Genomic DNA, 23,155 nt, shown 5'->3' with positions numbered 1-23,155 from the left:
CGGGCTCGCGTACCCAGAGCACCATACTGACCTTGCATCGCAGTCAAAAACGAAAGAAGTCTATTTATGAATCTACGACTTTCCTCCGGTCTACGACCCGTGGCTTCTACCACGACGCAAACACACCTGACGCAAACTGTATGATCTGCTGGAACGTTTCAGGTGCCGAGTATTGCAGGAACAGGTTGTGTCTACGCGCCACGTTCCCAATATCGCCATCAGCACGCCGGCTGCCAACGACAACAACAGGCACCACTCACCCAGAATTTTGCGGGATGTATGTGTCGAACTCGCGCGCAGCGGGGTACAGTGCTGCCACACCCGCGGGGATGTTCGTGTACCCGCTGCCCGGGGGGACCGCGTAGCAGTTTCCGTAGCAGAAGATCCAGTCCTGCGCGCCCGTTATCTGCAACGAGATGTCGTCTGCTCAGCGCACCACTGCGTAATATAGACACAGGAAAAGGTAGGCAGGACACGCACCACGAGGACGTCGCCAGCGAACGCTGGCGCAGCTGTAATGTTGTTCGCGATCGTGAACAACACGCCCTGCGTCACCGGCTGCTCCGTCGCGCGTGCGTATGCTGCAATACTATCCGCATAGTAGGGGAAGTAAAGGTAATTTAGCTGCGAGGTCCACGGCTGCGGGGTCATATCAGGTCAGCGAGGGACTGCCACTCGCGAGGCAAAACTCACGGCAAGAGTGACGAGGTAGGGATTAGTAAGCTCTTCCGGCGAGAAACGCGTAGGCATTATGAGCGACGCAGTTGAGTACGCGGTCGACGCCCACCATAGCGGCAGCGCCGTCCTATAGCCAACGCAGAGACTCGTCAGCCTCCCCGCGCGCCGACGAAATATACTACGCACGCATTTCCGCTGTACGCTGTCAGCACGACGCCATCAAGGGCAGTCGGTGCGAGCGCGGTGACCGCCTGCGCCTGGATGGAGCCATAGCTATGTCCCACTGCGACGATCTTCGTGTATGCACGCGCGCCAATTTGTCCCGCACGCAACATCTCCGCAAACCTGATCGCGATCGCCACGTCCGTCGGCTTCTGCACGACATTGTACGCGTCGGCAGGATGCGCGGAGAGGCCCGTGCCAAGGGTGTCGTAGCGGAAGGTCGCGAGACCGGCAGCGGCCGCAGCGTATACATACGAGTAACTGTCACCCCCGTCGGGCGCAAAGTCCCAGTAGCTGTGTGTGTTGTGTGTTATGATCAGAGATATAGTGCGTATGGGGAATACATACCTGGAATCGAAGCCAATGCCATGGATGAGCAGCTGAATGTTGGTGATGTTGACTGGACCGTCCTTGGGAAGGCAGAGGGTGCCAGAGAGGGCGTAAGTGTTGGCCACAGTCTCGGTGCCGTACGCGTACATGTCCGTAAAATTCGACTGATATGGGAAAGACGTGACGAACTCTTGCAGTAGCTTGGTGAGGTACGTCTGGGACACGGGAGTCAGCTCAACTGCGTACGCGGCCGCAGCTACAGGGACGATCGGCACACCTCATTAGCATTGAGCATGACATTTTCAAACTTGTAATTGTCGCTGGTGATATCCAGGTAGTACGTCTCGCGCGTACATATCGCGTTCGAGGGGCCGATGCGGGAAGTGTCGTATCCTGCGGGACCTGATCCAGTGTCGCTCCCCTGTGCCCAGAGACTCCGGGCAATAGACGCTACGGACAACAAGCTGAGAAGACGCATAATCAGCCAAGTCAGGATCCACAACAGGAACGCCGGGGAGAAGGAGTGCCATCATTAGGAGGGGTCAGCGTATTAATACGACCCGAAGAGATGTGAAGATGAGAATACCAAGAGGACACGGCTATCATCTCCGTGTTCATACGCTCTCGTACCCGGATGTCGAAGACACGGTTACAAACGGTCACGATGGTCTCTTTTTTTAGGTTATGAAGATGTAATTACCTGATTGCATTCCGGTTGTACTATAGTCATTCATACACGTCCAACCAAGTTCGGGCTGACCGAACTGCGAGTTAAAATATGAGTTGCAGGTGACGGTACAGATATAATTCGAGTTGTATAATGTACCTGATCGTGGCGGGCTAAGGGACGCTATCGAAATGCCCCAGATCTACCAGATCGAATGCCTCTTCCGACACGTCTGAGTACAAGAGCTCCCCCGTTGGGCTCCCGGGCCCCTCGACGACGTTCAACGGAGGTATTAGATATCTATCGATAAGTTGATCCCGAGGATCAAGCTGCAGGATAAATGGGAGGATAGTTTAGCAGGCAGAAACGCCGAGCCGTCTCTGAAAATAGATCAACACGTCGCACGGCGATAGTGATGACTGAGGGAATAAACACAGGAGTCACTAGAAAGAGACTCCATGTAGATAGGTCTTTCGGGACTGTCACCGCTACTTGGAAAGGCAAAGAGCGCAGGCTAACACTTTCAGTATACGCGTGGAATGAACGTACAAATCAAAGCCAAGCGTCAGATCTTCAGCGTCGCCGCCTGCGACAGATCCCGTACTCGCTGGCATACCACTACCATCCCTCACGACCTTATGAGAGCACGAAGTGGCAATGCATCAGCCTGAGGTAACCTTATTCTAACTCCTCGGTAGCTCGGGCCTGGCAACGAGCGTACAGCCATTTTATCTCTGGATTTAAGCTCCGCGCCCATATGCATATCGACGAGATTTGCCATGCTACGGTCGAGAAACAACCAAGGAATGGAATATGCAAGTGGGCAAGCACGCAAAAACGATTTGGGGGTGCAGCCAGACTTGACTTAGTGTAACTGATATGAAGCAATCTACGATTCAAATCAAAAATACTGAACGTACTTAGAGTGTTCAATTGTGGGGATAAGTGTGAGCAGTGTAGGATGCCTCTGCTACAAAAAAGTCCAGTGCACACGTTCGAAACGTGTGAGCAGGACTCAGAGGACTGTAGCAGTCACGTCGTAAGTGGTGACGTAGTCACACTACTAATCACAACAAAGTCACAATTTGCAGCCGGATGTGTGCACATGATACTTACATCGAGAGTTGTGTGACGCGACAAAGGCCACAAACTACAGTCGTCAGTCTCAGGTTGTTCGCGGAATACAGTCTAATTCTCTCCTCTTTCTTCTCTCTTGTGTCTGTCTGTATCACATCTTCCAAGTCGCTCATTTGTGTCCAGTGTATCTAGCTATGGTTTCATTCCTTGGTTGGTTTTCTCGGGTACGGTCAATCGTTGTACAGCTTCAGCGGTTACCCCTTAGCCTGATACTTACTCACTACACAAACAGAAAAAGTCAGAGGACTACGGCCAAGTCCTGGAATCTCTTAAGCTTGATATACAGAAGCGACAAACACGTCTATCCGAGATTCGATTGCGCGAACGTCGTTCGACTCTCCTCTTCTCCGTCTACGCGCTTGCGTTTTGGGCCATCTGGAGCGGTCTTTGGTATGCAAAGCTCCTTCCGAACCTCAGCGGCCACGATAGAAGAAGTAAGTTTGAAAAGGCTGTAAAGAGCATACCTGTGTTCGTGGGACCGATCGTGTGAGTCGTTTTCTGAATGTAAGCGTGGCTGGAACTGAAAGGAATGGTGCTACAGGATTCTCTTTATTCGCCGTATTGTGCAAATATGGTACACACGTATTGGGGATGCTGAAGGTATGTCTACGGGTTCCTCTGTGTGTGATACCCCTGTCTGACCTTTCACAGAGAAGGCCCTTACGGCACTACGTAAGAAGCAACGTGACAAGGTCGAGGAGTTCAAGAGCAAAACAAATTACTATTCAACACGCAATTTGATTGAACGCTACGACGAGGGCACCGCAAATAGCGTTAGCGACAGCCCACCCAGAATTCGTGTCCCACAATCTCCTCCTGGTATACCGGCTACACCCCAACGAGGCCCACAGCCTCCCTTACAAACTCCTGCTCCTGCGCCTATTTCGCCGCCAGGTCAACAGCGTCTGTCGCGTGCGTGTGATTCATATGCAGTATATAATTGACTAACGCAGATCTCGCTGGTCAGCATCACCTCAACGACCCTTACCTCCTCCACGCAAGCAATGGTATGACAAGCTCGCAGATGCAATTTTGGGCGATGATGAAGGTCCATCTGGTGGTGCCTCATCGCGATACGCTCTGATTTGTCAAAAGTGTTTTGTGCATAATGGGCTCGTGAAGGAGAGCATGTGGCAAGATGCTCGTACGTCACACCTTCTCTTTTTTTGCTACCCAGCACTTGATCATTCATTCCTACTTACACTTTTGTGGGACCCATTTTACAGAGTACGTCTGCCCGAAATGTGGCTATTTCAATCCCTCAGCGCGATCCGTCCGTGAAGGCCGCACACGATCTAAGTCTGCTGACGCGCGTGGATCATTACTTGCGCCTTCTCCCGTTCAATCTAAGCAATCACATGCGCTCGCACCTCCCGTTGGCTTACCTGTGGGTGCCCAAGGACCTGCGACGGACATGGACAGCCCGCCAATAGCGCGACGGCGCACACGAAGAGAAGATGCCGAGGATGAAGACTCGAGTGTGATGGATGTGGACTCATAGTACCCTGCTGTCGAGTGCTACCTCTTGAATTGTTGAGTTGTCCGACTTGGCGCTTCAATTTGATGGTCGTTGAATACATGCTACTGCTGTGTACAATTTAGCCTCTATCGGCCCAACCGCGCTTGAGCAAGTGACGTCGTATGAGCATTGCAAGCTCATTTTGTCTTAGATCACGCATGCCGAGGCTTACTCATTCCCACTTGCAGCTGATGTATTGGACAATGGACCTCAGAGAAAAGATCTGCATATAGGCAAGGTGGCAGTTAGTGTCAAACATGCTGCGCTTCAGGTACTTCGTAGATGGTCTCGCTTCACGCGCGTCTAATCGCATGTCCCGTCCTCGGCTAGTTCCTGTTTCAATAGCGAATTGCCCCGGCAACATTTTGCTATAGTTCATGTCGATGCCTCTTGACGAAGGTCGTAAGTACGCTTTCTGGCCAAACTGACATCGCTTTCCTCTCTAGTCAGATATTACCCTTGGCAATTTGTATGATCCTCTCAGCAGTGTGAATTGAGGATCAAAGTATGGCGAATGTGTCGCAAACTAGCTTCAGCCTACTAATGACGCGCGTTCAGCCACTCTAGCTCTAGGCTATGCACTAATCACCCTGCGCTTATGGCTCGCAGTCTTCATTCCTATAGGAATGTATGCTAATGACCGTGTGGCTTCACGGACATGGAATGCACTCCTGATCCTGGCATTTCACTACGGGTGAGCGATTGTGGTGTAGTCGTTAATTTTTTGTTCATGCAACCACGTAGCAGGGCGCCTCACTGGGAGGGGCATTTAAATGGTCCCAGCCGTAGTGCCATCATCGTTATTAACGAGACGTACATCCAGGTCAATGGCCCTTGCTAAGATACCCTTACTCCTACTCAATTCGGTGGCTACCTATATCGCGCTTACTCCTCCTAATCCCAAGGTGCCTGCAGAAGAACGCGCCAAAAACGTTTCTTTCACGGAGCATATATTTTCTGCCATTATCAGATCTTGGACCTTACTTCTGAAGGTAAGGTTTATCTCTACTTAGCCGAAATTTACTTCAACTACTTGTTTCCGTAGGTCTCCACTTGCGGTTGGAGCATTCTTGAGGTCGTTGTGATTTTTGCGCGAAATTGGCGCGCGCTCCCGCTCTCACAACATGTTCTGAACACTCTCGTTAATGGACCGCACGCTCTCGCAGACGAGATCAAAATCTCCACCATGTTTTTAGTCGGCTGCAGCCTGGTCACTGGAGGTGCATTAATCCGTGCGCTCTGTTATCGTACACTCGGACGTCACTTCACCTACGAGGTCGCTATCTTGAAGAACCATTCACTCGTGACCCGCGGACCATACGCCTATGTCCGACACCCTAGCTACACGGCTGCAAGCTTATACGCGTTGGGGGTGACTATGTGCTCTGTATGTCGTGGTTCGTGGGCGGGAGAGTGCGGCGTCCTGGACATTATTACTGGGCAGATTTTGGGGGTGTTCGACATCAGTCTGTTAGTGTTGGGCGTGTATGCCATAGTCGTGATGCGCATGCCGCAGGAGGATATGCTATTACGGGAGCAATTTGGGGCACAGTGGGAAACGTGGGCGAGGAAGGTACCATACAAACTCATTCCGTATGTATACTGAGTAATTTGCGGGTTAGTCCATGGGGCCCCTCAACTTATATTCTCATGCTAATATTTTCAACATATGCCGGCTTGAGACATACCTTAAACTGCTAGGGTAGACATTGGCGCACAAGTTGTGCCTTAAGCCAAGACCAGCCCTGCTTGTGATGTCTATGAAGCCATTTTAATTGAAAAAAGAGCAAGAAACTCGGGCAACTAGTGCACCCGCGACTAATAGTTGAACATTAAAGGTAAGCCCTACCGGGGTTTATCATCAATCTGTCAGCATGAACGCGGAAACGCTGTTCCAAGTTAGGCCTCTGATAACATGCAAGTACGATGAGTTTCCTAGGCGTGCTAATTTGTCATCGTGTTCTAGAGTGGCGTTGGTTCATTATAAGTATCATGCTGTGCATGTAATTATGTGCCGGCCACATCTATACGATACAAACTAATGAATAAGCCTGCACCAGAGCAGTTATAAGAGGATGCAGCATTGTGGGAGCAATTAAAGCGCTAGAAATTGGACCAAGAAGACGCCGTGGAGTTGGCCGCTTCCGTATTTCAATGAGAGCGTCTGGTGAGTATGGCTTCTATCGGCAGTCATTGACGATTATTGGACTCTTATCTTGACACCCTCCCAGCAATGAATTGATGCTACCGAGCTAATCGACGTTGACTTGTAGAGGAACGAGTAACAGTTGGTATACATATTCTCCACTCCAAATTGCGCTGATCTGTCCCATCCTGCTGATATTATGCGTATCCATATCCTATGTCGTGCTCTTCTGACACTGGTCAGGAAAGATCTCGGGAGATAGGTATTTGATAGCAGCACGTCTACCTACGTTCCCGCGTTAAGCCTGATTTTAATTCATTCGCATCTGTCATGGTGAGGAAAAATTAGAAGGTTTGCTTTCCAAGAGATCCGTACTTCACAGATCCTTACAACTTTCAATCTCAGCTCGACGCCGTCCCACGCAATGATGGTGTATGAAAGCCCCGCTTCACACTCAGACCGATCCCTTCTTCAGGCACTTTCATTTGAATGACTCTTGCCAAAATACCCTTCCTCTTGGCTTGCTCTGCGGCGAGCTATGTCGTGTTTACATCCCCTAATTCCCATGTTCCGGCCTCGGGACGCCCCAAGAATGTCTCACAAACAGAGCGGATTTTGTCTCTTCTTGTTCACTCATTGGCAATCGGATTGAAGGTATCCATCTTATTGCCTAATGCATCAGTTTTTTTCTCTCAGCATCATGTCTCATCGCCAGCTTATTACGTCCAGCCCAAGTCTCCTGGAGACTGCTGTGATTCTCGCGAAATCGTGGCCCGCACACCCATTATCTCGACGCATCCTGAGCGCACTCTACGAAGCTCGCGTATCTGGTCCCATTACCACCTCTCCTATGTTTTTTGTCGGCTCCGGGCTTGTGGTTGCGGGCGGATTAGGTCGCGTGGCGTGCTATCGCGCCCTTGGACGTAATTTTACGTTCCAGCTTGCTATCTTGAAGGACCACTCGCTTGTAACCTGCGGGCCGTATGCATACATTCGACATCCAAGCTATACGGCTGCATTTGTATCCATGATAGGGATTACAATGTGCAACGCGAGCCGGGGCTCATGGACGAGAGAATCTAGCGTGCTGGACACTCCGGTGGGTCGGGTTGCGGCAAGTCTGTATGCTGTTTTATTACTGGCCGGGTCCTTGGGCGCAATACAGCGCATACCTCAAGAGGATGCGCTCTTGCACGCGCACTTCGGAGAACAGTGGGTGAATTGGGCAAAGGTGGTACCATACAAATTGGTCCCATATGTTTATTGACATGTGAGTGATGTCTATTCGCGGCGATCAAATGCTAGCCTAACTACATGGTCTGGATGATGATAAGTTAGATGATGTATAACTGCATGCACTTGGCTGCTGAGGTCCATCTGTGAATTGGCGAGGATTCATCTCCCATGATTTCTGACCCAATGAAGGAACGCGGATGTTTCCACATGTCCAGATATGAAAATGTAACCAGACACACTTGTGGGGCTAGAGCAATGTCTACTCATATGTTCAGGACAGACATAACCATGTATGTTGTAGCAACCTGCATCTTGGAAATCACACTGTGATTATCAACAAAACAGGCCCATATAGAGTGCTAGGGTCAATCTGGCTGAAATTGCGGGATGCGCTAGCTGAGAGGCTGCCACATTCATGGGTGTTACCTGAAATGCTACGGAGGCGCCCTTTCCTGGCATGATGAAGAAATATGACGAGTACTACTGGATTGCAAAACATCCTTAACATCTTCTAACGGATGCGCGAAACAGCTACATATAAGCACACCCTGGAGGAGACTGCGATAGTCAAGTCTTGACTATCGACTTGCATATAAAGATGAGAGACAGCTTGGTATGAAAAAAGTAACTTGCGCTTAATCATCTTCCATACTGCCAAGATCCACATCTCTAAAACGGACACCCATCTCATCAACTACATTCCAGGTTATTGAAGCTTCAGTAGAGAACTCTGTTGTTGATTTATAAGCAGCAGAGCGAAGGTCAAGCATGAATCGGGACATGAAGGTTGCCTCCAAGCTGCCAGCAGACAATATGCATCAGGAAAGACCTAAATTGATACATCATTACTCACGCTGCAAGGTCTGCGAAATTTGCGATAAGACCAAAGGCCTTCAGAGGCTCGTTGAGTCGCACATAGAAAACCGTACACAAACATGAATGGCTCACTATGCCAGAGAGCTTCAAAAGTACGCTGAGTCATATATGTAGCAAATAGTCGATGGATACACGATACTCACTGGAACAATGAATATTGTGAATATGTTGAATATGAGTATATTGCTACAAAACGTTAACTCAACCTCTCATTTCCCATGATAATGAACTCACAAGAAATACAAAAGTCCTGCAATAAGCACTCATTTTAACGTGAATTTACATCAGTGGAATGTAGACATACCATCCCTAAGAATAACTCCAGTCAGGCTTGTCTCACTACGAAGTCGTACTGAGTTACAATGAACACCGTAAGTTTTCATCCAGGTCAAAACCATGACCAGGATATCTGCCACAATGGCACTGCTACGGGAAGCATAAAAGATCCAATCTGTGGCTAGTAGGAGTGAGACATCTATCTGATCATATTGACAAGGTACTCACTTGAACTATAATTCAAGTTATCACTCACGAAAGGGAAGAATTGGCATACAAGAATACACACGCGGGAGATGATAAGCCACAAAAAGATCCATCCACGTTGACATAGGCCTGTGTTCTAGCTCTCGATAAAAAATACTAGATGTGCTTCACATAAAGACAGAAACCGTGCGCTGAGATCGAAGACATACCAGAGACATGATAGGCGGCACCAAGCCGAATAACAACACCAGGGTGGCTAAGGTGACACTACGATTCCATAGCGCGAACGTCCTGATCGTCGAGATCGCTTACAGGATGTAACGACACTTAGTTAACAAATCGAACCCCAGACCTAGAAGCACAAACCAGCAGCAATGATGAGGCCTAAGGATGAGAAGGCACCTTCAAACCAAAAAAAGATGGCTGAGCAGCTGTTGTCCATGAGCTTCAGCTACACCGGAATACACGGGGGAAACGCTACCTCTAGTGGTAAATCTCGGATTAAGCAGCATTAAGAAAGTAAAGAAGTCCCGCTCACCGGAACATCTTGCCAGAAAACCGGCGTCATAATTATGACCCGATTTATCAAACATATATAGCGATTCAGGAAGAAGAGGACTGTGACTACTGAGTGCTTTCTCTTCCAGAAGCAGGAGACCTCCATGCTGAGCGTGATACAGTATTCATACAGGACCAGGGCTAAAAGCCATCACAATAAGCGCCAGTAAAGAATAAAGAGGAGACCTGCCTGTCGTGAACGCAGTCACAACGCTGCAGACAAAAGAAGTATGACTCGTTAAACCAGCAGCAGCGACTCTCAAAACGGACTGACGTGTTGGTATCCATTTGGTTGGATATGCTAGCCGAGCTTGCGAGGAGTCGAGGGTGTAAACGGGTACTCAAGTAGTCTCGGTCAATCCTATGTCTCGACTTAAAGCTCACGATCACATTACTGATATTCACAAGCAGTGCAGGTAGATCAAACATTGACAGATACGCGCACCATGGATATCAGCCGGTGAACACACCGTGGGATAGATCAAACGCCTTATAGGTCGGATCGGACGAGCACAATGAGCAGCCATCTAGACGTCAGGGATTGGACTGGGGGGAGAGCCGCGTTCCTGACGGACTCGGAGCGTTGAGTAAAGATACATTGCCAGATGGTTGCGTCCTGGAATAGCCTGGAGCAGTAAACTGTGACAATGTGACGAGATGGTCACGCAATTGTGATTCGGGGCGCCAAAGGCGACTTCCAACTGTTGAACCTCTTCCCAGAGCTATAGAAGCGTGGTTCCGTCTCGAACTCTCCAGATTCTGTACAATTTGTACAGATGGATTCTCGGTTGATGAGCCTTGGGGCAACTTGGGCGATTTGGCGATGCCGTCCGAATCTCTGTCTAGTTCTATCGCGTGACAGACAGGCCCATTGATGCCGAGCGAACCATACAGTAAATGAGCGCTCTTCGCAACCACGTCCAGGCTTACCCACCTGATAGCTGCATATAAAGGTACTCGTCTGCCATGTCTTCCTTCATCACTAAAGATGTCACTTGTCAAGGTTCCCTTTCTCCTCGCGAATGTTGTGGGTACATACACATCCTTCACCTCCCCTACTCCCAGATCTCCAACACGCGAACGTCCAAAAAACCTCTCCTTGGCCGAGCGAATATTCTCAGCTGCTGCTAGACGATACACGGCGGCATGCATGGTAAGAGTGACACTATTCTTGAATTGGATATCCTGATCCTGAATTTTCAGATGGTCATATGTACCGGAAATGTCCTTGAGGCAGCCGTCGTCCTAGCACGACGATGGCCGGCACACTCACTGTCTCGGCGCATTTTGGACACGCTTGTCCGTAGCCCTCCCATGTTCGCACAGCGGATCGCCACCTCTCCTGCATTCCTCGTTGGATGCGCCCTCATAGCTACAGGCTCCCTCGTTCGCGAAGTATGTTATCGGACTCTCGGGCATCTTTTCACGTTCGAAGTTGCAATTCGGGACGATCACAAATTGATCACTGATGGGCCATACCAGTACGTCCGTCATCCCAGCTACACTGGAGGGCTAGCATGTTGGGTGGGAACGATTTTATGCTTTATGGGCTGCGGTTCGTGGATCAGGGAATGTGGTGTGTTGAACACAACCATCGGATGCGTGGCAGCGGGCCTGTATGCAGTCCTGTGTGCGGTGGGGTTGATGTACATGCCACTGCGTATGCTGCAAGAAGACGCATTGTTACGAGCGCGGTTTGGGTCGCGATGGGACGAGTGGGCGAGTAGAGTTCGATATCGAGTGATACCATACATTTATTGATTGCCTTAATTCATTATGAACTGGTGACCGCGGACCACATATACTAGACGATCAAACAGTATGGAAGCCTGCCTGAAGTCATCGTCCTCGCATTCTGTCCAACTGTTCAAGTATAACTAATATGTTCATTACACAAATCTGGCTATGAGGTTGGTCTAGTTGCCGCGTGTCTCCTGTCCTAGCTATTTCCTCACGCCCTGATCTTAGACGGCCCTCGCGAGCCCACAAATAGAACGGTCGTCACCCAAACATTCTCCACCGAGTGCTTCTTACATTCCAAGTTCGCGATTCGAGACAACTAGCACAAGCTCACTCGCTTCCTACACCGCGATGCACGTAAAACTCTCCCGGGCTGATGGGCTGGATTAAGGTGGCCATTTTTCATTTAAGCAGAGGGGCATGGGCGCATGGCAACGAGAAACTCAACACAGGCGGGGCGGGATTTTTGGCACATGCTTCCCGGCAGATTCCCGCAGAGGAGGCCGTGCTGGAAGATAAATAAGGCGCAGAACGATTCCAAATGAGCTTACCCCCTATATCTGTTGACATACTCAGCGCATGGTGCCTGTTGTCAATTATTGCCCTTGACGGAAGCTCGCATCGAGCACGTCGCAAAAATTCGAGTTGCCAGGACGAGGCGAAGCCAACAAAGAGTGCTGCTGTGCTCGTTCTAATTACGATGATTCAGTAAATAGCGCGTCGGGATACGGGACCATATAGTGCAGCCCCTGAGCCAACAACTGGGCAACGAAGCAGCCCCTTTAGCACGAGCGGAATGCTGGATATTATCTTTTAAGCAGGTTCCGCCGCCTTCGACAACGCGGTTGGAGTTGTAATGGGGCAGCCGCATCGTGACGGGAGGACGGGAGCCAAGCCGACGCTGAATCCAATCAAGAGTTTACGCTGCTTTATATACCCATATCGTGAATGGTTCTATGCGCAGTCTCGGAAAATGTCACTCGCGAAAGTACCTCTGCTCCTGATTGCTGTGGCGGGGAGCCATATCACCTTGACTCCTCCCAATCCTCGTGTTCCGGCCAACGAGCGCCCCAAGGACGTTTCTCAGACGGAAAAGCATTTCTCTGCCCTGGCCCACATATATGCAACGATGACCAAGGTTAGCTCAGCCCCTCTCCGCTGGAGGTACAAAGCGCTCACTAGCTCTCTGCAGTTGTCCATGTGCGCGGGAAGCATCGTTGAGATAGCCGTACTGTTGGCGCTTGAATGGCCCACGCACCCGCTGTCCAAGATGGTCTTCAAGGCACTCATCCCTGGTCCTCGAGAGCTCGCCGACCGAATCACTATTTCGGACACATTCATCATTGGATGTATCCTCACGGCCGCAGGCGCACTCGGCCGCATATCCTGCTATCGCACTCTTGGACGTCTCTTCACGTTCGAGGTCACGATCCGCAACGACCACAAACTCGTCACGCAAGGACCATACGCGTATGTCCGGCACCCGAGCTACACTTCCGGATTGCTCTTTACCGCCGGCGTGACGGTGTGCAACGCAAGTCGTGGGTCATGGGCGAAGGAGTGTGGTGTGTTGGATACAACGGCGGGGCGCTTGGGGGCATGCGTATACTGGATTCTGTTCTTCCTTGGCCTACTTGCGGTGATTACACGGATGCCAGAAGAAGACAGGCTACTACGCGATCGGTTTGGAGCGGAGTGGGACCGGTGGGCAAAGAAAGTGCCCTACAGACTAGTTCCATGTGTTTATTGAAGTGGTTTAGTTTTCCAAACGTCAGTATCTAAGGAAAACGAACACGAATTCCATCACATACTTTTTAATCAAAACCGTCATAAGAGATCATATATTGTACGATACATATCGAGGGACTCTACCTTTCTTTCTCGGATGCACCCAGGCTGGATTTTGCAGCGTAAGGGACAACAGAGTAGCCCAAAATCATATCCGAGCAGTACGCCGTCTTGGAAACACAGCTTGTACAGGATCGCCATATGCAGTTGTACAATAGAGCCTGAGTATGTCAGCAAATAAGCCCTTCGGCGCACCAATTTAATTTTCAGATTGTTCCGAATATAAAACCCCCACAAATATGTGGCCACACCAATCGTCGAAACGACATTTCGTTGTCGTCCACCAAGCTGAGTCCCGAGATATGTCACCTACCGAGATTCCTTTCGTCGCCGTCGGGATAGTTGATACCTATACCTGTTTTGTTATTCCTCGAATCCAGCCTCACAAGCGTGCAAGGAGGTTCAAAGCGGCGGAAGAGCTATCCTTCGCTGTCATGGGTTTCTACAAAGGTAAATCACTCGGTTATCGCCATCCTGTTCGTATTGAACAATTGACTCACAGATAACTACACGCGCACGCGTCATCCTTGTACGCCAATGACCTCCATCTCCACTTGTGCCTCGCGACTTTGTGCACTAGATCGGCATTCCTTCAAGGATGGACCCTCATTGGAACCCGCCCGCTCACCATGTTATAGTCCACTCAGGTTTATGCAATAGACATGTCTTGTTGTCTCAGCTGATACTAGATTAGTACAAATGACACAGAGCATTAAGACGACTTGCCTCCGTGTACTAGCGTCGACGAACGTGATTAGAGTGACTGGAAAGGGTCGGGAAGAGGTTGTCTGGCAGTGGGTCGTCGAAGTTGCACACGAATATCCTCAGCTTTGCGATCACGAGATCGCGAACACCTCGCGTTGGGCGCGTGCCTCAGGTACCGCCTTGCCCAACCCATGCAAAAATCAGCGATAGCGAGGACATGAGAGTCCTCCTCTTCTTCTTCTCCCCGACTCTCACTCCCAACAAGCAAGAAACTTATGTCGGACGACGGCTGAGAATGTGCTTGTGGGCGATAAGCGGCTCGAGCTCGACGACCGTTGCCGGCCCTTCAGTCAAATTCAGTGACAGCGGCGAGCTGAATTGGAGTTGGTCGGTCACCTTGTAGTCGCCGATCTGCTCATGGTGTATGCACAAGGGAAACATAACCAATGTCAGGACCTAGTGGATACCAGATAGGTTGATAACGGTCCGCAGCGGGTTCCCGTAAGCATTTGAACTCTACTATTTGCTCGTTCCGTGACGCGAATATGCTCCTGGTAATTATAATGTTCGCGATGCTTGCAGCGGACGCAATCACTTCATTATAGTTCGGTGCCGTCTGCGGCAGGCACCAGAACGAAACATAACAGGGATGTGGCTAGGCTTCATGAATAATCTATCGGTGGGACTTGTATCCTCAAAATAGCGCTCACACGCAGGCCCTTCTCACTAAGCAACATAGAATCAGCATCTGACCCTCTGCGATAAATACGTCAACGCAGCCGGTGGATGAGCATAACTCAGTACTCACTATATCCTCTTCATTCGCCATGGCCGTTCTCAATGCACCTGTCTTACCTTCGCTCGATGGAACTCTGAGCGTGCTTCCCGATATCGTCGATTTCCATGCAGAACACAATCTCAATCTTCCAATCTTTGTCTTCCCCAATGCCTTTGACGAGGACAAGATCACCACTGTTTCCTTCCTCGAGTTCGCGAATGCAACGAGCCGCATCGCCCACATTGCGCGTCCTGCACGCACAGGCCCCGATGGAGAGGTCATTATCGTCCTAGTCAGCTGCGATACACTGCTCTATCACACGCTGCTCGTCGGCCTTGTTCGCGCAGGGCTTGTGCCATTTCTTATGTCTCCTCGCAACTCTGCACCTGCGATCGCGAGCATGATGGAGCGCACGGGCTGCCATCGCGTCGTCACTCAACCTGCTTTCGCTTCCCTGGCGGACGCGATTCAGACCGAGTTGCCACCGATGTACTCCGTTCAACTGGACGACTTGCCTGTGCTGGCAGACATTTTCCCATCGCTCTTGTCCTCTTATGATCCATCGCGGTCGCTTGTAAAACCGTATCCACGCCCTAAGAATGCGCCTTTGCCCTCCGATGTCGTTCTCTACTTGCACTCGTCTGGGTCCACTGGCCATCCGAAGCCAATCCCCCAGACGAACACTACATTGCTGCACTGGTGTCATCTCCCGCTCATCGCGGAGCCGCGTGCAAGAGGTATCCACTGGGGGTGCATGGCGCTTCCGCCGTTTCATACGATGGGTCTCTCTACGCAGCTGCTCTCTCCACTCTCGTCAGGTTGCCCAACAAGTCTCTTTGCGCCTCGAGCGCTCGTCGGCGCGCTACCCGTAGTGCCGACACCGCAGAACACTTTGGAGACAGCGCGGAAGACTGGCTGCAATGCAATCGAAAGCGTTCCTACATTCGTAGAGGTAAGTCTAATCTTTTGGTGAAATAGGTGTATCCTTATATGCTCACCTTTTTCCCAACGAAGGCTTGGTCCCATAGCGAGGACGACATTAAATATCTTGCCTCGCTGAGGGCTCTAGTGAGCTCTTTCTCTTGTGTGCCCGACCTCAACACTGTTTTACACCATGTTTTATTTATAGGTCTTCGCAGGGGGTCCTCTTTCCACCGCGAATGGTCGCAAGCTTGTCGCAGGCGGTGTTCGTTTGTTCGCCTGCTATGGTGCCACCGAATTCGGGACGCTGACGCGTTTGTTCGACGACGATGTCGACGGCCCCAGCCCAGTGGGAAAGACGCGCGACGATTGGGAGTGGATGCAGATGCCAAAGGAATGCATACCACGCTGGATTGCGCAGGGAGACGGGACATTCGAGCTCCAGCTTCTGGTGAGTGCATCTATTCATCACCTCAACAAACACTGGCCGGATCCTAACGTGGTTCAGACATGTCCTACACATCAGCCCTCTGTGGAGAATTTGCCGAATGGCGAACATGGTTACTCGACGTCTGATGTCTGGGTGCCGCATCCGTCGAAACCTGGCTTGTGGCGCATGTAAGCGTTTGTTGATTGGCCTGAAGACAATATGACTTCATGGCAGTGTGCAGTGTTGGACGTTCGGACGATGTGATTGTTCTTGGGTCCGGTGCGTATAAGGTCTGGCTAACATATCTGTTTTGAGTGCTGATACTGCAGGTCAGGCGAGAAAACTGTGCCCGTGCCTCTGGAGAATCACATTACGGCGCATCTCTGGGTTGCTGGCGCTGTCATGTTCGGCCGTGGGCGCCAGCAAGTCGGAATCATCATCGAGCCGCAACAAGGTCGTGAAGTCCGCCCGGGAGACGAGAATGGACTCGCGCGGTTCCGCAACGCTATCTGGTATGTAGGCTACTGTCACATCTGTTTATTGGTCATCAATTTCGCCTTCTGTATATGCTCAGGCATCAAGTGGAGGAGGCTAACCGTGCCGCACCTGGGTTCTCGCGCATTTTTAAAGAGATGATCCTTGTCGCGGATCCAGAGCGTCCGTTCGTCCGCGCCGCCAAAGGAACCATACAGCGTAAAAAGACTCTAGAGTTGTACGACAAAGACATAGAAGAACTGTAAGTGTCCCACATTTGTCGAGAAAATCAAATAATTCTTATCGAGTTAAACGTAGATATGTTGTTATAGAAGAAAGTCGAGACGCGCATGGCGTTGTGCCACCTTCGTCCTGGTCCCTGAACGCGGTGCAGACTTGGTTGACCGAACATGCGACCGCGATCAATGGGGGCAAGGCACCTATCCTCGACAAGGATATCTTCGAGCAAGGCTTCGACAGGTATGTCTTTCCGCGTGTTGATCCTCCGAATGCATTCTGACCCAATATGGATAAAGCCTCAGCGCAACATATTTGCGGAACCGTATAATCGGTGTTTTGCGTCAATCGTCAGACACGGCCGTCAATGCTGCGGCACAAAGCGTACCGTCCAACTTCATTTTCCAGAACCCCACCCTGTTCGCGCTTGCTGCGGCGATTGAATCTCTAATCCACACGACTGTCGCATTCGCGTCTCAGTCGAAGACGGTGGAGATCGACGCTATGATCACCAAATACGCCGCCTTGCTTCCTGTTTCACCGTCGTTGACCGACTCGCGATCCGGCGGTGGTGCGGTAGTGTTGCTTACAGGTTCGACGGGTGCGCTCGGCGCACACATCCTGGCCCTTCTGCTTGCAGACCAGCGGGTCAAGGTCGTGTACGCGCTTAACCGCGGCACAAAACTTGAAGAACGTCAAAAGGCCGCGTTTGATACTGCCCAACTGCCCACAGCTCTTCTCCAGAATGCAAAGCTGATGCTGTTATCTGGTGATCTGACCCGGGAGGACCTTGGCCTAGAAAAACGAGTGTCGGATGAGGTAAGAACGGGTGAAAAAGGTTCGGGAGTGATACTCATCTCTGTTGCTCAATAGCTCAGCGCATCCATAACGCACATCATACACAACGCGTGGAGGGTCGACTTCAACCTCTCTCTTGCGTCTTTCGAATCGCAGATCGCAACGGCCATTAAGCTGTTAGCATTATCGCCTGGCGCATATTACCTCTTCACGTCGTCAGTCTCGGTTGCGGGAGGCTGGTTCGACGCCAACTGTCGTGGCGCTGTACCGGAACAGGCGTTGCATAATTCGAGGGTTGCAGCGACGACTTCGGGGTATGGAATGTCGAAGTATGTGGTGGAGGAGGTGCGCGCTTGTTCGATTTTTTGGTGACAGGATTAGCGGTTTGCTGAAGTCGTATACAGGTTCTCTCTAAGGCGCGCGAGCAGGGCATGCGTACGACGTCGTTGCGAATCGCCCAGATTTGTGGATCGTCTACAAGAGGGGCGTGGAACACGTCCGACTGGGTGCCGACCATCGTCAAGTCTAGCGTTGCGCTTGGTGCGCTGCCTGAACTCGATGGGGCGAGTTAAAATTTTCTTTCCGAAGTGCCAAATGTTCATAGTAATTTTTAGTCGGTGTCGTGGGTGCCGATGGATGCTGTCGCTAGCGCCACAGTTGAGATTCTCTTTGGTTCGGATGCGCCTGAGATCGTCAACATTTCACATCCACGGCCCGTCGTATGGAAGGATGTGATGGCCGCTGTCAACGGAGGGTTAGGCAAGGACCTCCCGTTCGCTCCACTGGACGAGTGGGTACGGGACGTGGGGTCTGTGGCGGAGGGCGCGTCGGCTAACGACCTCGCCACAATTGTGAGTAATCCTCCACCCTGTGACTTGCGCTGCTAGAACCGGCCACTCACGCGACATGTAGCCCGCCATAAAATTACTAGAATACTACCGCAGTATAGCTATGCTGGAGAGGAAAGCGCGGGAGGAACAGCTCCGCGAGATCGAGGTGGGAGGGCTGCCAGTGTTCCAAACTAGCAGAGCGGTGAAAATTAGTCCGACGCTTGCCGCCTTGAAACCACTCGGCGCAGATGACGCTAGGGCGTGGGTGGGGCATTGGAGAAGCAAGGGATTTGTTGCATGAAGCTCTGGAAGCCGGAGGCAGTGTTCGACTGACCCTGACGCGAAATTTGATGCTCCGTTATTCTCCCGTGAAATCTGGTAGCAATGGATGTTCTGTCATGCATTCTGGTGACCATCGATTTTCTAGCGCGAAGTCGGATTCCGAGTTCTCGCCTCAGCAACCATCACCGAGCGGCCTGCCTCTTGGGTCTTACGGTATTGAGTCTATGCTGGCGAACAGCGCTCAATCTGTTGTTTCTTGGTATGTTTCCATTTCAATTGTTTGGGGAGCAAGTCCGGTACGGCGGCCTATTCCGCTCGGTGTTGTTCTCCTACATGCTGACATCGATTGGCACACGTCGCGGATCAGCTTTAGCGTGAAAGCGGAAATTCACAGCATTGAATGGAAACTAACCGCTCTTGCTCAAGTTGTTTTTCGGCGGGGTCGCGACCGTGCGTGACAACTCATGCCTTGTATGAGATAGTACGCGCCCTGGCGCCAGATGGCCAGCGCCACCAACTGGACGCGTAGCACCAGCGCTGGGAGCAATACTTTAGGTGAGTTCTTATCGCTCACAACACCAATACCTGTACACATGCGCAGCTGATGGGGTGCATGCGCTAGAGGTAGCCACCCGACACTTAATGTCGATGTGCACGGGTGCGCGTCACAGGCAAGCCCGCCGTTCGGATATTTACAGAAATCACCAATATGGCGCCTACTTGTTTCACCGCAGACGGGCTGAGAATCCAGGCCGGTCCGTGCCCTGCCACAACCTGCTACGCCTCGCGGCTTTAATTTAACGAAAGCGCATGTGCTCCGCCGTCGGGGCGCGACCGGCTAAGCCGATTTTGAGGATGTTCGTCTCATTCAGGGATGCTTCGGCCATGCTGCCCGCGTACCGGCACACCTTCGTTGCTGATCAGTTCGCATCCGGGACATTGAGACGCACATTTAGTAAGTAACCCTCATTTTGTGCATTGTCGCAGAACATGCCGAGATGCCCTTACACGTGCATGCAGACTTTCTCATCGTTGCGGGCGAGGCAGTGGAATGTGTCTCTACGTACGGTCAAGAATTGATGCTAAACACGAGCAAAACTACTTCCTGAGACAATGTTTGCGCTTCTCTGCATTATCATCAGAATCAGTAAGCGGATGTGGGTGCGCATCGTCGCATCAACTCGATGAGCGCGGTAATTCCGTTGGTGACAATCACGATAAGGAGATGAACACACCAGACGGAATCCTAACTTCAAGAAATAACAGTAATCGCACCATAGGATAATGCAGGCATTGTTCACTAACGTGTAAGGCGATGTACTTTACTGATCATCGCTGCGAAATTATACTAACTATTGCCATTCTTTGAGGGGAGATAAGCGATCAGCCTACATGACGAGCACAAGCCGTTAAGCTCCTACGGCACATCCTCACATGCTCTTTCGCGGAGCAGAGACTGAGATCATGGGTGCTGGCAGCATGCCCGAGCTGTGGCGCAAGTCCGGTTCGCGAAGGTGCAGCCATGTGCTCGTCCAGGAGGGGCCACAAAATGCACAACCTGACCAGTCGCAGAATGTGTTCTCCTGGTATCTGCAAGTGAAGTTCCGCCCTGGTGATCGCACGGCTCAAAACCCCCGAGTGTCCGGGATCCTTCGCAAAGCTGATCTAATACTCGATCTTAATCCGATTGAAGTTAGTACGTTGCCGGGGAGAGTCAGATAAGTCAACCCTTGTGTAACTTGAACGCCTGCGTCAAGGAGCATAGCCGCCTCCGGCTTCTCCTCTCCAGGGACGATTCTGTAGTGAGGGGATTTACTGATTCCGCGACAACCCGGGACACGCGCAGATGAAGAGCCTGCGCTGTGTGAATACACTGGTTGGTATGACCGGGGATTTCGTTGTCGGTTTCGGTTTCGGAGCAGTTTCCGAGCGGTGTCGACGACCGCGTTCCCGACAACGAGGGCGACGAACTGTAGTCTTTGACCAGATCACCGTCCCTGCTGCAACAGCGGAAGCAGATCTGCCTCCGATCTGTAGGCAGCGTCCGGCCTGTTCTGGAGTGGCAGTAGGCCACTGGAGCTACACGAAGTCATGGCGACGTGTGAGAACCATGATCTGACTGGCGGCATTCATCCGCAGAGCAAGCAAAATCCTGGTGAGATCTCGACAGACTTGAAGCAGACTGCGGGCGCCTTTTGTCCAAACACTGATCTCTTTATTCGAGCGGGACGGCAGCTCGATCACGCTCATCTTGTGAGTTGCAATATAAAACAGCAGATTGTACGACCCCAAGCGATACAGGCACTGCCGACATGTAAGTGTGCAGAAATAATGGACCTGGGTCCTCCCCCCGGGACAAGAGCTTCTAAATTTGGGCAAATATCAGTTTCGGGGGCGGAATCAAATGCGTGACCCGTCTGCCCACTAGTGCGTCCTGGATATTGATGGGGGCGAAAAAGAATATCGGAGCTGCAGCTGGTCAGCTGACAGTGGGTCTTGGTGCTGCTCGCCTTGGACGATGGCGTGCGCCACTGGCCGGCCGGCGGACCGCGGGGATGATGCCCACAAGTAATGGCAGTCGGGACGCGGCGAGGGGGAGGGGGAACGTAATTTTACGATCAGACCTGGAATTTTACGCGAGATGAGAATCCAAATGACCCTGAGCTGTCCAATCAGAAGAAGGCCATTCTTCCGGGCCATACCTGATGTTATCAGCCGGGCGCCTGGTCGGTACCCTCGGCGGCAGCCGCACACGGAATGCAAACTCTAGAATATCGGAGTTGCAACGTGAGTTCGCACCCTCACGGACTCAATGGTATAAGACAAATGTGACCTCCCTCTGATGCCATTTGCGATACCTTCCTGCCTGCCCTCCTATCAAACCCGTGGCTCTCGAGTCAACTCCCCTTTCGTCCACTCGACGCAGTCTTCACCCCTTCGGCTCTCTTCACAGCATGCCTGCGGAACGCACCCGAAAGTCAAAGCGCTCCTCCAAGCAAGGTATGATAAGCCCCCCATCCTCTCGCGCCCAGAGCATTCCACTGACGACCCACCCGCAGACGATCAAGTGACGCAGGAGCCCAACGCGTCGCCGCCCCAGACGATCTCGTTTGCCACCAACCTGACGCCTGGGACGTTCAACCAGCCTGCTTCCCGCGCAAAGCGTGTGGCGGAGCGCAGACTCTTCCCTACTCCGCCTCCCTCGTCTACCGCTTCCCAAACAGGGAAACGGCGGAACACCCACGCAAAGAAGAAGCCTGAGGATCACATCCCCCGCCCTCCGAACGCTTTCATTCTTTTTCGCTCGGCGTTCATCAGGAATAACCACATCACCACAGACATTGAGACTGACCATAGCACCTTGTCGAAGATCATTGGGCTTACCTGGCGCAAACTCCCGCAAGCGGAACGAGATGCATGGTTTGATGATGCCAGGGAGAAACTTGAGGAACATATGGTCAAGCACCCCAACTATGTGTTCAGGCCCGTTCACGACAAGGAGAAGGCGAGCGAAAAGCGTAAAGTCCGAGAGGTAGGCCTCAAAGACACGAAACGCTGCACCAAGATCGCCGACCTCCTTATTGATGGCAAGAGGGGCGCTGAGCTTGGCGCAGCGGTCCACGAATTCGATCGCCACCACGTCCCAGAGGTAGTAACGCGATTCGAAGCGCCGCTCACCGCTCGTGCCTATCGTCGATCTGTGTCTGAGCCCGCAGCAGATGAGCCTTCGTCGGGCTTTGTTGTCCCGCTGCCGTCTGGCAAGTCTGGCAAGGCCCGTGCGTCCACGGCGCAGCCGGAAATGCGCATCGCCACAGCCTCCCCACAGTGGTCCGAACCATCGCTCTTCGAGAGCGAATCTTTCAGTCAGAGCGACGCCTATAGCTCTCCTTCCACTCCCTTCACCACGTCACAGGACATCTACACGGGATCTCCGTCCACCTCTCCTTTTGTAAGTGATCGCGCGCCTTGATCGATCCAATAGCTCACTTCGTTATTCACAGGACTTTGGCACATTCACTTTCCAGGAGTGCACGTCGGCGTCGGGCGAGTCTTATGACCCTCGTATGATGTCGGCGAGCTACCAGGACTCTCCCAACAACATTTTCGCGCCCGTCCCGCAGTACACCTACGCCCCGTCCCTTTCTGGCGTCGAACCGTCTCTTTCGGTCGACACATCTTGCATGGGAATGGGCGGCTGGACGTCTTCACCCTCTCCTATCTCGTCGAGCATGCCGGGTACGCCTGGTTCGCATGACTATC

General features: G+C 51.7%; 8 protein-coding genes across 8 annotated transcripts; 7 read left to right on the top strand and 1 right to left on the bottom strand.

Moving 5' to 3' along the window:
• Nucleotides 1-106: 106 nt before the first annotated feature.
• FIBRA_04240 (uncharacterized protein) lies at nucleotides 107-1,708 on the bottom strand (the record flags this gene model as incomplete). The annotated part of the gene is made up of 7 exons (XM_012326055.1): nucleotides 107-191; nucleotides 261-406; nucleotides 481-639; nucleotides 694-805; nucleotides 865-1,194; nucleotides 1,249-1,445; nucleotides 1,508-1,708. 7 exons carry the CDS (start codon nucleotides 1,706-1,708, stop codon nucleotides 107-109), a joined length of 1,230 nt encoding a protein of 409 aa, XP_012181445.1.
• A 1,460-nt stretch (nucleotides 1,709-3,168) lies between these two features.
• FIBRA_04239 (uncharacterized protein) lies at nucleotides 3,169-4,535 on the top strand (the record flags this gene model as incomplete). The annotated part of the gene is made up of 6 exons (XM_012326054.1): nucleotides 3,169-3,198; nucleotides 3,267-3,520; nucleotides 3,576-3,634; nucleotides 3,686-3,946; nucleotides 4,002-4,178; nucleotides 4,261-4,535. 6 exons carry the CDS (start codon nucleotides 3,169-3,171, stop codon nucleotides 4,533-4,535), a joined length of 1,056 nt encoding a protein of 351 aa, XP_012181444.1.
• Nucleotides 4,536-5,380: 845 nt separating this feature from the next.
• On the top strand, nucleotides 5,381-6,159 carry FIBRA_04238 (uncharacterized protein; the record flags this gene model as incomplete). Its single annotated transcript, XM_012326053.1, has 2 exons — nucleotides 5,381-5,545; nucleotides 5,599-6,159. 2 exons carry the CDS (start codon nucleotides 5,381-5,383, stop codon nucleotides 6,157-6,159), a joined length of 726 nt encoding a protein of 241 aa, XP_012181443.1.
• Nucleotides 6,160-7,399: 1,240 nt separating this feature from the next.
• FIBRA_04237 (uncharacterized protein) lies at nucleotides 7,400-7,782 on the top strand (the record flags this gene model as incomplete). Its single annotated transcript, XM_012326052.1, has 2 exons — nucleotides 7,400-7,680; nucleotides 7,734-7,782. 2 exons carry the CDS (start codon nucleotides 7,400-7,402, stop codon nucleotides 7,780-7,782), a joined length of 330 nt encoding a protein of 109 aa, XP_012181442.1.
• Nucleotides 7,783-12,565: 4,783 nt separating this feature from the next.
• On the top strand, nucleotides 12,566-13,342 carry FIBRA_04236 (uncharacterized protein; the record flags this gene model as incomplete). Its single annotated transcript, XM_012326051.1, has 2 exons — nucleotides 12,566-12,730; nucleotides 12,785-13,342. 2 exons carry the CDS (start codon nucleotides 12,566-12,568, stop codon nucleotides 13,340-13,342), a joined length of 723 nt encoding a protein of 240 aa, XP_012181441.1.
• Nucleotides 13,343-14,972: 1,630 nt separating this feature from the next.
• On the top strand, nucleotides 14,973-18,355 carry FIBRA_04235 (uncharacterized protein; the record flags this gene model as incomplete). The annotated part of the gene is made up of 11 exons (XM_012326050.1): nucleotides 14,973-15,875; nucleotides 15,938-15,991; nucleotides 16,053-16,295; nucleotides 16,371-16,462; nucleotides 16,516-16,553; nucleotides 16,609-16,786; nucleotides 16,849-17,010; nucleotides 17,067-17,228; nucleotides 17,285-17,804; nucleotides 17,859-18,128; nucleotides 18,188-18,355. The coding sequence occupies 11 exons, from the start codon at nucleotides 14,973-14,975 to the stop codon at nucleotides 18,353-18,355; spliced, it is 2,790 nt and encodes a 929-aa protein (XP_012181440.1).
• A 60-nt stretch (nucleotides 18,356-18,415) lies between these two features.
• Nucleotides 18,416-18,914, top strand: FIBRA_04234 (uncharacterized protein; the record flags this gene model as incomplete). Its single annotated transcript, XM_012326049.1, has 2 exons — nucleotides 18,416-18,634; nucleotides 18,696-18,914. 2 exons carry the CDS (start codon nucleotides 18,416-18,418, stop codon nucleotides 18,912-18,914), a joined length of 438 nt encoding a protein of 145 aa, XP_012181439.1.
• A 2,823-nt stretch (nucleotides 18,915-21,737) lies between these two features.
• On the top strand, nucleotides 21,738-23,150 carry FIBRA_04233 (uncharacterized protein; the record flags this gene model as incomplete). Its single annotated transcript, XM_012326048.1, has 3 exons — nucleotides 21,738-22,844; nucleotides 22,897-22,957; nucleotides 23,017-23,150. The coding sequence occupies 3 exons, from the start codon at nucleotides 21,738-21,740 to the stop codon at nucleotides 23,148-23,150; spliced, it is 1,302 nt and encodes a 433-aa protein (XP_012181438.1).
• Nucleotides 23,151-23,155: the final 5 nt, after the last annotated feature.

Source organism: Fibroporia radiculosa (assembly GCF_000313525.1).
Source record: "Fibroporia radiculosa TFFH 294 genomic supercontigs, scaffold2761, whole genome shotgun sequence".
Lineage (NCBI taxonomy): Eukaryota > Fungi > Basidiomycota > Agaricomycetes > Polyporales > Fibroporiaceae > Fibroporia > Fibroporia radiculosa.
This window is presented reverse-complemented; position numbering and strand designations above follow the sequence as displayed.